General features: G+C 35.0%; 1 protein-coding gene across 4 annotated transcripts in view; it reads right to left on the reverse strand.

The window, feature by feature from the left end:
• Positions 1–2,290: 2,290 nt before the first annotated feature.
• The window catches only part of KCNC2 (potassium voltage-gated channel subfamily C member 2), a 195,723-nt gene continuing 184,159 nt past the window's right edge, over positions 2,291–13,854 (reverse strand). The window contains exons 2-4 of one of the 4 annotated variants that reach the window (XM_049625989.1): positions 12,836–13,763; positions 10,593–10,757; positions 2,291–4,543 (exon numbers count right to left, since the gene is read on the reverse strand). In XM_049625989.1, coding sequence (XP_049481946.1) covers positions 4,482–4,543; positions 10,593–10,757; positions 12,836–13,763 — 1,155 coding nt within the window. In that variant the 3' untranslated portion in view covers positions 2,291–4,481. Of the gene's footprint in view, positions 5,947–10,592; positions 10,758–12,706; positions 13,764–13,854 lie in introns of those variants that run through there. The other 3 variants (XM_049625988.1, XM_049625990.1, XM_049625987.1) reach the window with 3 other exon arrangements.

A 13,854-nucleotide genomic window follows, 5' to 3' on the forward strand; every position in this document is an offset into this window, starting at 1 on the left:
GTCTTTGTAGAGCATGATATGATATGTCCATAGAGTATGACAAATACATGACCATGGTGTGGGACACAGACAGTAGGAAGATTGTGCATGTGTCGGGTGGGGGTAAATGGGAACTCTCTCTACTTTCTGTTCAATTTTGTATAGACCTAAAACTGCTCTAAAAATAGTCTATTTAAAAAAAATAGCATTAGGTTATGTGGGATTCTAACTGGAAATCACCAAAGTCTTTGAAGATCTTGCTGTTCAAAATGCATATTCAGCGGTCCATCACTTTTCCATGACAATATGATAAAGAAAAATATCAAGATGCATAGGGGCACTTGTACCCCAAAGTTTATAGCAGCACTCTCAACAATAGCCAAATTGTGTAAAAAGCCTAAATGTCCATCAGCTGATGAATGGATAAAGAAATTGTGGTTTATATACACAATGGAGTACTACGTAGCAATGAGAAAGAATGAAATATGGCCCTTTGTAGCAACGTGGATGGAACTGGAGAGTGTGATGCTAAGTGAAATAAGCCATACAGAGAAAGACAGATACCATATGGTTTCACTCTTATGTGGATCCTGAGAAACTTAACAGAAACCCATGGGGGAGGAGAAGGAAAAAAAAAGAGGTTAGAGTGGAAGAGAGCCAAAGCATAAGAGACTCTTAAAAACTGAGAACAAACTGAGGGTTGATGGGGGGTGGGAGGGAGCGGAGGGTAGGTGATGGACACTGAAGAGGGTATCTTTTGGGATGAGCACTGGGTGTTGTATGGAAACTAATTTGACAATAAATTTCATATAATAAAACATAAAAAAATTAAAGAAAAACATCAAGAAATACTAATTCAATACAATTATTTAATTTTTAGACAATGATGAAAAATATCATATCTTTGAAATAGAGTTAGTTTAGGGGAGAACAGGAAATTATTAAATTTAGTATCAATATGAATGATACTGAATCCATGTTAGAGAAAATTAATATATATCTATAATTTAATAATATTCAAGAATTTAAACAATTAACTGAATTTTGGCAGGGGAAATTGGAAGAGAGACAATTTTTGTCAGTAAGAAAAAATTTTAAGCTGAATATTTTAATCATCATAAACTGCTAGGGATTTCAATATTTTAATAGATTCATTTAGCTCTAAATGTCTTCAAGCATGGTATAAATCCTCCAGAGTCCCTGCTTTGTAATATAGCCTTTTAACATATTCATTGTCTCTTTCCAAGAAAGTTCACTATTGCTATTCCATTAGTCTGTTTTGTGATTTATTTCAAAGTAAAATGAATATCTTCACTTTTCATTCATGACTATTTAATCTTGATTTTTTAATAAAAATTTGATGGTAATTATCATCTATTAAAACACATTCTTTCCCTCTTCTTGTGCATTTTTCCTCTTTACAGTAAATCCTACATTCTGACACCACAGTTAAAAACGTTTTATCAGTAATTACATCTAGACATATTCCTTTTACGAACTCAGTTTCTTAATAGACTCTTAATCAACTCGGAGCATTTTTAGACATGGCAAAGATTCTATTGACGCATAATAGGAGAGTGTTGGATTTGCCAACCTCGTTTCTCTTTTTCATTTTACCCTTCCCTTAATCCCGATAGCTTCATAGCTTTTATAGGGTAAACTTACACAGAACCTCACCATATACTGGAATGTTAGCTATGTGTGGTGTGCTGTCAAAACAGAAGTCCATTACCCATAAGTGAGACAGAAGCCATCTTTAGATGGAGGAGGCATTCACAAGAGGTTCAGTAAATATTAGAAGATAAGGCATTTACAAGAGGCTCAGTAAATATTAAAACCATGAGAAACTATGGCAGAGAAGATCATCTGCAGCAAAAATAAAAGTAAACTGTTCTGCCTCTCTGATCCTTAACTTTACCATCATCAAAATGAAAACAAAATATATTTACCTCCAGAATCGCTGTGATGATTAAGTCAGAACATATAAATGAAAATTCAGTACTAGTCATAAAATGCCATATAAATATTGGGTAGTATCACAATTAATAATAATTCCATCTCAGAATTATAAGAAACTTAAGCAGGCAAAGCATTTAGAAGAGGAAAACACAGGCTACATGCCCGAGACTTGAATGAAAGTGAGAGCTCTGTATGTTCATAAATCCCTGCATCCCAAATTCCTTGTATTATGTGTGAGCGTCTGCTGTGGTACCATGAAGCATAAAAATAGTAAAGCCTGTTGAAAATTCCAAAACAAAGAGAGGAGCCAAGAAAAGAATATGAATAATTTAATCAGATAGGATTCAAGTTTATCCCCAGCTTATTTGCCTTTTATTCTTCATTTCATTTAGTTACATATCCATCAGTTATCACCAAGGTTGTGCATGCACCTTGAAATGTTCACAAAAGGTCCACAATACAGGGGTTCATAATAAGGTTATATGTTATATTCAGAATCCCAGGGGAACTAATCGATTCTGGAAATATTGATTAAGCAAGATGAAGAATTCTTACACAGTTTCAACTACAACAATTTTAAACAAGTACAAGCTTCAGTTGCCACAAAACTCACAAAAAGTAATTGATTGAAGAATATCTCTTTTATGCAAAATATACATTTTAGGATATAATTTGATTAATACTCTACTATATACTGACATTACTCCTTGATCATTTAATAAAAAAATACTCTCGTTGCCAGAATTTTATTTTCTGTAATATTTATAATTGAGGTAACAATGACAAAACACTTAAACCATGAATAACATTGGTGAGTTTTTTTTAAAAGTCATAATGATTCTCCAGAACTAAACAAATATGTGACTAAACACAGGTTAGTTTTGATAAATAGGCACTGAAAATTTCACAAAAAGACAAGCAGATAACATAAATGGTTTATAAAAAAATGATACCATCGATGTTCATGGATTCAAACAACAAAGAAGAAATAAGGGAAATTAAGACACATCTATACTACGCCAATATCACTGCCTTGTATGATTCACAGCACAATCTACTGCAGGCCCAAGAGGGGCAATTCACAGAGGTATGGGCCTTACTTGAAGCTTCAGAGATAGTGATCATGAATTTGGCTTCCTTGGGTGTGAGATGGCTGAAGCTGTTGACCCATGCACACGTGTTGGTATTTACAATTGTCTCATGGATCCCGGCAGGTCCACAAGCAGACCACTCATATGGGGAGCACCAAATGAGTTCCAGCCACAGTTCTTTTCTAAGCTTTAGATGCCTCATGAAGACGCAGGGACTTCTTCCGAGTGCGACCTGGTCACATCAGGGCACATTCAGCAGCAGAAGTCTGTTTCCAGTACAGTCCTTGGCATGGCTAAATTCCATTGTCCCTTTTTCAGCAGTCAAAAATCCATGATAAATTCTGTACAACACTGCAGTCAATAACAGCAGCACCAGACAGTATATTAATTCCTTTACCATAAAGCTATATGGAATTATAACTTTCTAAGGGTGGTGTTATTAAAAGGATCACAGAATCTCTAAATATCAGATGTGTACGTCTGGGTAAATACATTGCCGTACAAAATCTCAGACATGCAGTTCATGCTTTAGGACTTAGAGAATAATAGACGTTATGTGATCAATAATAAAAATGACATTTGTCTTCCTCACAAAAAATAAACATGAGAATTAAGGATTAATCAACAGTCTCAAGGATCCTGAATGCCTTAGAAATAATAATGTTTATCCCTCAATTTATAGTATGGCATTTTTCCTCCCTCACATGCCCAATACACCAGACACACTATTGCTATTGCATTCATCGGGACGCTGTAAACAGAATTTCTTCCACTTGGGCTGAATAAAACTCCCTAGGGGTTTTGCTGGAGTGTAGTGATGAATGCTGGTTGCTAGGTAGTAGACACTGACACTGCAGCCAGCAACCAAATGTAATGGTGATACTGCTGCTTAAATCCTGCTTATCAAAAAGGTTCACAGTACTGATTAACGTAGGTAGTCTACAGGGCATCATCCATTTACACACAAAGCAGAGAGGCTGTTCCAAATAGCAGAGAAGGCAGGGGGCAGGGGAGAGGACCCGGTACTAAAATCATGAACATCTTATCAAGGCATTTCTGTGCTTCATGAAGACAGATGGCATATACATTGAAGACAGGGAGCTAAGACAGACAGACAAAACGCCATACAGGACAAAGCACCTGATTCAACACTGCCTGAAAATCTGATTAATCCCGTGAGTCAGAAATTTAAGGCTGGTCAAGAAAGCCTCCAGTGAAAACAATCATCTTTGATGTTTGCACAAAAATCAATAAATAAAAATAAAGGAAGGGGATAAAAAAAGACACGAGAGCTTTGGGTGATATTTGGCACTTTGCCTCTGAAAATGATGACAAATCCTGGGATTGGAAAAAAATATATATGACTCTATACCAAGCAGCAATTCCTGGCTAAACAATGCAAGCCTGGCTGGCAGTTACCTTTCTCTCATGTTTTGTGCCTTCCCCAAGTCATTAAGTAAGAGCTCTGGCCTCAGCTCGCGTGTAACCAGTAATGACAACCTCTTTGCAGTTATCTGTGTGCAAACAACCAGAGACATTCAGAACTCCAATACAGCATTTTTGAAGAAAAGTAAATCAACCAAGAAATTAAACTGTTTAAAACAAATATTTCTTTCAAAGAATAAGGAAAAAAAATGTCAAGTGAAACTCGCCCTCCCTGCCCCACAATTCAACATGCAGAACAGTCAACCAGTGCTTTCATATCAGCAGGTACACATATCCTGAGCCATCCACGGTCCCCGAACTCTGCGACATTGCTTTCAGGTGATAGAGACAAGATGGTCCATGCAAATGAGCTGACCAAAGTCATGTTGTGTGCAATCAAGATAGGATCCCAAACATCTTCAAAATGGTTTAGAGTCACGAGAAATGAAGGTCCAATGAAGTGACCGGTGTTTGGAAGCACACTGTTTTAATTATATCTCCCTGAATATATGTTTACGTATTAGCATACTGGCCAATATCTGACACTACCTGTCATTTTATTGCGAAAGGAGAGCAGGGTAATTAATATGGAGAAGTAGCACTACTTTAGATAATCTTTAAAGCCAGGAGAAGATTTGTTAGCTACCCAAGTGGCATTTCTGACTTCAAAAAGTAGTATCATGCAGGATTGAAACTGTATTTAATGGAGCCTGGAGTAACTCTACATTTACTTATTTCCATTTTGGGGTAAACAGTACTCGAATTCATACAATTTAGCCGACTGATGCAGTTTGGTTTACAAAATAGATGGGATGGGAGATCGAGGGCGCCTCAGAGGACAAGGAGAGTTGTAGGGTGATGTTACTGGAGACAGCCTCAGAGCATTGCCTGCCAAGCCCGCTATGTTGTTTAAGCTTCGGGATTTTTCATATCCTTTTATGAAAAAATGCACAGACATCAGTTGAATTCAACCAGAAAATAGACACAGACAAATAATACCATGCAGGATAATCAAAAGTGCTATTTTGAGTTCAAGGAAAAAAAAATTTTTTTACAAAGAATTCAATATTGAGACCATTTATAACTTAAAAAAATAAAGCTCACTATAGCTGTCATTCCCAAGAAATTAAATCAAAACTTATAGTTGTAATACTTCAAAATTCATTCTTTCCCACTGTAATTTGTATTGATGTAATTTTGGTATATAAAATACTACAGATCTTTTAAGAGTTAGGCAAAGCAACTTAAGTAAGATATAAACTTGGCTAATATTTTTAAATTTCAGAATCTGTTTCTAAAAAAAAAACCAAATGGGCTATTTTTTCTTTTCATTTTGTATTGTTTACTAAGCTAATAAGCATGATCAACTTTAAGTGGACAACTCTTTTTCCAGCATATTCAATTTTTCAGCTTTATAGTGTTAAAAGTTTGATTCTTAAATAATGGCGTTTGATGCCATTATCTAGGTGATGTAGAATGCCCATTTCTAAATCTTTGGATAAAAAAATGTAAAGAAAAAAGGAAGGAAATGAAATACAAATTGAGTCATAATTTCAGTGAATTACAGTCTGAACTTTATGATGTGATGTTTTCAGTTAGCTCTCCACTGCCAAGAACTGAGAACCATTTGATCATAATTCACTTTTTCTATTATCTTGCATTCTAATCAACTGTACGTGATTATCATGGACTTACGGAATAAAAGATCCTCCTCACAAGCTTTAACCCAGTGGTTTTCCTTAGTCACTCAAGCAACATTCCCATCAAAGTCACCTTTGGGAAGATTCATATATTGTAGCATTATTTATTAGAAAAAGAGTAGAGGCAGTTCAGTGGGGTGGTTAGCACCATGTAAACTTAGAAGTGAACTGTCTTAAAAGCAGGACAACTATTGATTGAAAAAGTAGTCAAGAACCAAATGTAGGAGTCAGTCATAAGAAAAACTAGTCAGGAAATAAATGTTCTGACAAGTCCACTGAAAAAAAGTGTTGTCGAACAGGAAAATGAAATTCCCTCAGCCAAAGCTGAGCAAGTGGATACAACTTCACTAAACTTCATGGATTCCTTAGCCTCAGGACATATTCCTTGGGCTCTGATTAGCCCTCGGTGTGCATAATTAGTATATGAGAAAGAAAATGGGCCTTTTGTGTTTCCCTGTGTTCCTCTCAGGTACTTTTTTTAATTTTCATGGAACTTCTGGGGAAGAAGCTAATACTATCTCTCCTCCTTGCACTAGAAAAGAAGAAACATTTTCAGTGAGTTAGTGATTATTTGATTTTCAAGCAGCCAGTACAAGAATGGACACCGACTGTAGTAACTGCTTTACTGTGGGAGAAGCTGGACTGGACAGAAACGTCCTTCCCCATACACACACACAGAAACTTTCAGCAGTCTTCCTTGAGATTTTGTAGATGGAAATTTATGCCATCCATAACCTATTGTAAAATTCTCTAGGACATCCTTTCTGCTAATGAGAGGATTATATGCCAATAAGCTTTGTTAGCATTTAGAGATATAAAACATGGTAGGCAACATGTATTTCATTCTATTCCAGAGGATGATGGAATACTTAATAAGAGGATGTCTTAAATAATTAAAAAAGAATTGCAGATAATTTATCCTTACACAGGGACCTCCACGCTCCTGAAGAGCTAGTCATTACTGCTCTTCTGTAAAGACATTGGAAGTATAACTTTGGGAATTATATGAAGAATAATTTATCCTAGTTGACCATGTAATCTCCCTACAGGACCTCCAAAAAGGTAAAAATTTACTTGATCGTTTTATGTTAATCACCCTAGTTATATGTAAATCTTGGTTCCCATTCTTAATGTTCAATTATTATTCTGAATTACAGTTTTTAACATAAATATTATCTATTCTGTTTATAAGTCCTTTTACTTTAATAACTAGAATTTCAGTGTTAATTTGAAAAGACTTCCTTCTAATTTAATAACAAGTATTTAGTAAAATTATACGTTATTCATTGAATATATATATATTTTATTCTGCAGGTTCATTTCTGATACAAAATTTGATAAGGTTTTGCTTAAGCAAACTTTTTATTGAGTGGAATGGTTAAAAATATAATTCATGAGAATAAACAATATTGAACCTACTTGGAATTGGCATCTAAATACAAGGTGTGCCTATTATATTATATGGTCCTTTTTTTTTAGTTTTTTAATTTTTTTAACATTTACTTACTTTTGAGACAGAGAGAGACAGAGCATGAACAGGGGAGGGTCAGAGAGAGAGGGAGACACAGAATCTGAAACAGGCTCTAGGCTCTGAGCTGTCAGCACAGAGCCTGACGCGGGGCTTGAACTCAGGGACTGCAAGATCATGACCTGAGCCGAAGTCGGACGCTTAACCGACTGAGCCACCCAGGCACCCCAATTATATGGTTGTCAAAAGCATGTGCTTATATGGGGAAATATTGAAACTGCCTAGCAATGTACTATCAATGGTTATGTTTTTGTGTATGTAATATGATTTCCTAAAAACTACTGAATAAATAAAAACACAGGTTCTAACTATTGGGAGTTCATTCTTACAGGGAATCCATAAATTTTCTTAATGTATGTCCAACTATATTCATACTTGTTGGTAGAAAAAGAATTCAGTGGGAATCTGGTAATTTCTTTTCATCTGTACAGGGGAGAATTTTCAGCACACTAAAATCAAATCAGTTGAAAGACCAACTTGAAAGATAAAAAAGGGATCATTTAGGAAATAAATGCCTGAATAAGAGTAATAGCAGAAATCTATAATCTACATAAAAGGAAACAAGAGAAGAAGTTAATAGATTCCTGATAAACATGACAAGACAACACACTAAAAAAAATAAGTGAAGTTAGCCAAAATGTTACAAGGACTGGGAGGAAAAACACAGTAGTGTAAAAAAAACTAAGCAAGAATGAAAAAAGAAGTCGATTATGATGAGAAATGACAAAGAATAAAAGCCCATAGATGAATTTTCAAAGATGTGCTCACTGATAAAGAGAACTTTGTCTTTGTGACATAGAATTTTATGTATAATTTTTCCATACAAACTAAATATCTTATTAATTGCTTTGCTTATGAAACTTTGCCATTTTATAGAAAAATTCTATATTTGCATAATGTTTTATAATTTGCAAAGTATTTTTTCGTATGTGGTCTCCTTTGATAGTTTAAAATTCAAATATTGTCTGACAGTGGAAGGAAAAAAATTTAGCTAAGTTCTTAACCATGTAACCTTAGTATAAGCATTGGATGTGATACTTCATTATGTGATGTTCAAGAATGTATAAAAATATAGCCACACATTACATATAAATATATATATACATATATATACATATATACATATATATATACACATATATAGTGGGTTAAGATATGTAATGTACTTAAAATATAATGTTCTATACAATAAATTATTAGTTATACATTATCATTAGTTAATGTATGTATACATATTTTGCTTAAGTACAATGATAGGATATTAACTATCATAAAATATTTAAAAAATTGTTCTAGCACTTAATATTTAAATGTAAATTAGCAAACAATCAAATAAACATATTCAAATAATTGAAATATATTTTGGTATAAAGAATAGATGCAGAGGAATGGAAGTAGCTGAAATGAAGAAGTATTTGAAATATTACATACTAAAGAAATAAAAGAAGAGTCTGACTTCTCTTTTGAGATCAAAGGCATGGAGACAGACAGGACAATAAAAAGTGTTCAGAAGCAATGAAAGAGAAGTACAATATGGGTAATGAGACATTTCAAAGAAGACATCACAAAATAAATATTGAAGGCTTAAAATGTTAAAGTATTCAATTGGGAGAAACTGCAATGAATAGCAAAAAGTGAAGTATTTTTAAAACACAGTTGCACTAATATGAACGTTTTGGATTGGTTTTCATTCAAATTCAGTACATTGCATAAGAAATAATTATAGTTCTTTCTCTATTCTGTCAATAAACAGAGAAAGAGAACCATGGCAATAAAGCAAACAGAATTATCAAAGTAGGAGTAATCAAAGAGCATATCAGCCCTTGGACCAGGGTAGGTAATGTCACAAAATTATTTCTTAAGGAGCGGGTAAAAGGGCCCAATTGTCCCGAGATCCATAAAGTTTACTCAAAACAAAAACAAAAAACAGCACCTAGGGAATGGTCAGAGACAGTCGCATAATCTAGAAAATTGGAAGCACATGGTGGAATGGTGCTTCAATACTGTTATATTCCTTGACCAAGATGCCTAACCAACAAAATATACTCATTCAACAAGTGTTATTGAGTATCTTCTGTGTGCAAGTCACAGTTCAATGTGGGTTGAAAATAGTAATAAACGTAAAATTATTAGTATTGCCTTGAAGAGAAATTCTGTATCACATTATATAAGTACACAAGTAGCCTTTCAAGTGATTGGATATACTGTTTTATATACTGTTTTATATGGAAAAAATACTTTGCAAATTATAAAACATTATGCAAATAAAGATATGTTATATCTTTTTAACCTTGTGACATTCAGATAAATCATGGCAAAGACTGCCCAAATACTGGATAAGAGGTTTAATTAGAGAATGTTTAAAGCTTTTCTTTGAAAAAAGCCTTATTGTTCTATCAATTACTTATCAAATATATGCATAGAGCCAATTACTGAGTTTTATTACTTGTAGTTTAAAAGACAACTTTTAAAGACTGCTGAGTATATTATATTAAGATAATTAGATGAGCAACTTAATTTTTTAAATACCCCATTACAATTCTTCCCATAGACAAATGGAAAGCAAAACCAAGAATGAATGAATGAATGAATGAAGACAGAAATGAATGAATGAAGAAAGAAAGAAAAGACAGAAATGAAGAAAGAAAGAAAGAAAGAAAGAAAGAAAGAAAGAAAGAAAGAAAAGAAAGAAAAAGAAAGATGAAATACCTTTCAGATATGACAGTCAAGTGTACTGTTATGATATGTACTTTAAATGTTTATAATGAGAAAAGAGATGATGAGAAATGTGAAACAACACTGTGTGCAGTTTTTCCTAGAAAATGACGAAAGAGCATTTATATCACTCCATATATTAGTAGCACTTAATTTCTAAGTCACCTGTTAGGATCTGATTAAATGCATGCCTACCTTTCCTGATCCCTCCATCAGAAGCACACGTGTAATCACCTGTTGTCAGTAGGAAACATGTTTCCCCTCTTCTGTTTTTGTCTCTGGTACTAGAGCGTCTGATGGGGAGCCTTTCTGGGGGTGATAATGGCGGCTCACTTCCTGTACTGTCGTCACCTGATAACACTGGTCACAGCACCATGCCCATTGACAGACAGTGATGGATGAGGAAATGAGACAGTACAAAGAGTTTACACTGAATGTCCATAGTACAGTCACTCCATATACAAAACACAGTAATCACATCATGATAAGAAAAAGGATTTTCATCACTCATTACAAAAATCTACATGGAGCAAAATGGAAATGTATTGAAAAGGAGAGAAATGTTCTTTGGGAAATTTCCATTCCATTTTGGATCCCATTTAGTAGGAAACTGACTTTCACAGAACTAATATGAATTCAAAACAAGTGTGATAATGAACTAGCACACACATTAATATCTTAAGATTTCTGACATGCTTTCTAGTTACTGTGAATAGGAATCTTTAAAAGTGGAGCCTACTTAAGGAAAAACTCCGAGGTACATATTTGTCTTTGGAGTTCTTTAAGACACAGGCTTTTAATATTTGCTGAAAGTAATTTCCCCCAAAATATTAATAAAATAAATCCAAAATCTCACTTTATGTCCAGGTTCTCCTTTTTGAAATGAAAAATATTTTTTGAGCATAACAAAGGAATAAGATTAATTTCTCCAAATGCCCTTGAAACAACTGTTTACTTCTATATGCTTGCCAAAGACATTTACATCCTATTGGCCTAGATGCTAGCTTGTTATAACAATATTTACCCAGGCTGAGAGTTTGTCCTCTTTTTCCATGCCCTTCATAAGGAATCTGCACAGGTATACTGAGAACAGTCTGATGAGACCAACATCAACTAAACTCCACTATTCATAAAGACATTCTTGGCCTAATAGTTTTTAGATATATTGACAGAATCTGCAAAACAATGTACTAAATGAACAAAAATATCTTTATGAATAATATATTTAAGAAAGCATTTTAGTTCCAGCCACATTTTTTCCCCACTTACTTCGCAAAAACTTCTGGAAACTAATGAAGGGACCTATGGAAATGTTACTTGCCTTTTTTGTTTGTTTGCTTGCTTGCTCTGTGTAATTGGTGTCATTTCTGAATTATGCAAAAGTATTCACATAGGATTATCATAAATCTTTTTTTTACAAGAAAAATATTAAATATATCTAAGTTACAGGGAATGCACATATCTTAAATTTTCATAGTGGGCTCAAAGCTAATTAAATTGTTTAATCTACAAAATATTTCATCTGTACCCATACACAATAAACTAGAGAGGACACTACTGCCTATAACTTTGGCAAAATGAACATCAATTATCAGTTGATGTTCTCTAGATTATTTATGGCAATGGAGAGGAGAAGGGATTCAGCAATATATCACCCAAAATTCATTTTGGGAGGGAACAGAGCGCCCAATGCATAGTGTAGAAAAAAGGAAATCCACAGGGAAATTCAACTTTGCCATTGATTAGACAAAGCAGATCATCTATCTCCAGAATAATGATGAGTCTATTATATTACATAGCATTTTACCCAATCTAAAGGGATTATACTGAAGATCCTACCTAAGTTAACAATCATGAAAATTTAATCAACCCTCCAGAATATTACTAGCAACAACTTATATTATCAAAAGGGCTATCTTCCATATCACCTTTTTGGTGTTCAGGCTTTTCAAATATAAGCATCCATTCTTTTTAAGTAACTGCTTCTTGTGAATTAGGTTGAGATGCATGGCCCCATGTGGCAGAGATAAAACTGAGACAAACACGCCAAGCCAAATGATATGGAAAGCAACATTTTGAGAATGGAAGATGGAAAATGGCCAATATCATACCATCACATCGTGCAGGGGAACAAAGAAACATTGGCACAAGAGCAACAAACAGGCAAAAGAAAATATTGGCACCATCAGCAGAGGGCATTCCCACTAAAGCAGGAAAACTCTATAGACCAGCTACGCAGGCTTCTACTTGGAATCTACTGAGAAAAGCTACAGGCTACAGTCTAGCTATCTACAAGCCTGATACAAACACATGTTTTGCGAAGGGGTAGAACTGAAAACTCATGAAAGTTTACAGAGAATGAAAATGGTTGCCTTCTATCTAAGGGACATACTGGTCTATAAAGTATTTAATGGCATGCATTTGAAATTGTGCCTTACCTGATCTGTTATGTTCCAGAAGCCGATTGTCTTTGCCCAGACACGTGTCACCCTGTGTGCTATTACAGGCCATATTTAATTCTGTCTTGCAAAAAGTAGGTGAGCTTGCCTGAGGGGCAGGAGGGATGTGCTTCTTTCTTTTCCTTGGAAGTTTCTGCTTCGCCATTGCCAAGGAGTAGTACATCCCAAAGTTGTTGACAATGACAGGCACTGGCATGGCTATTGTCAGCACTCCAGCCAGAGCACACAGGGCTCCCACCAGCATCCCTGACCATGTTTGGGGGTACATATCCCCATAGCCCAAGGTAGTCATGGTCACTACAGCCCACCAGAAGCCAATTGGAATGTTTTTAAACTGCGTGTGCTCACTAGCTGAAGGGTCGTTAGGTTGAGCTCCTACTCTCTCGGCATAGTAGATCATAGTAGCAAATATCAAAACTCCTAGAGCCAGGAAGATTATCAGCAGCAAAAATTCATTAGTGCTAGCTCGAAGAGTGTGTCCAAGCACCCTCAGACCTACAAAATGGCGGGTGAGCTTGAAGATTCTCAGGATCCTCACAAATCTTACCACCCTGAGGAAGCCAAGTACATCTTTAGCAGCTTTGGATGACAGCCCACTGAGTCCCACCTCTAAGTAGAAGGGTAGGATGGCCACAAAGTCAATGATATTCAAGAGATTTTTGATGAATTCAAGTTTATTAGGGGAAAAAATTATACGGACTAAAAATTCAAAAGTAAACCACACCACACACACTCCTTCTACATACGTCAAGGCAGGATCCGTTTCGATTTCATATTGCAGAACAACGCTTGTGCCATTGATGACTGGTTCTGTCTTGTTTTTAACAATATTGAAAGCTTCATGTGTCTCCAGGCAAAAGGTTGTGATCGAAACCAGGATGAAGAATAAAGAAGCAAAAGCAATAAACTGTAGGGGGCGGGGGGAGGGAAAGAAATAAAAAAAGAAACAAAGTGATCTGAACTATAATATACTTTGATCCAAATCTAAGAGCATCGAT

The sequence above is a fragment of the Panthera uncia genome, chromosome B4, assembly GCF_023721935.1.
Source record: "Panthera uncia isolate 11264 chromosome B4, Puncia_PCG_1.0, whole genome shotgun sequence".
Lineage (NCBI taxonomy): Eukaryota > Metazoa > Chordata > Mammalia > Carnivora > Felidae > Panthera > Panthera uncia.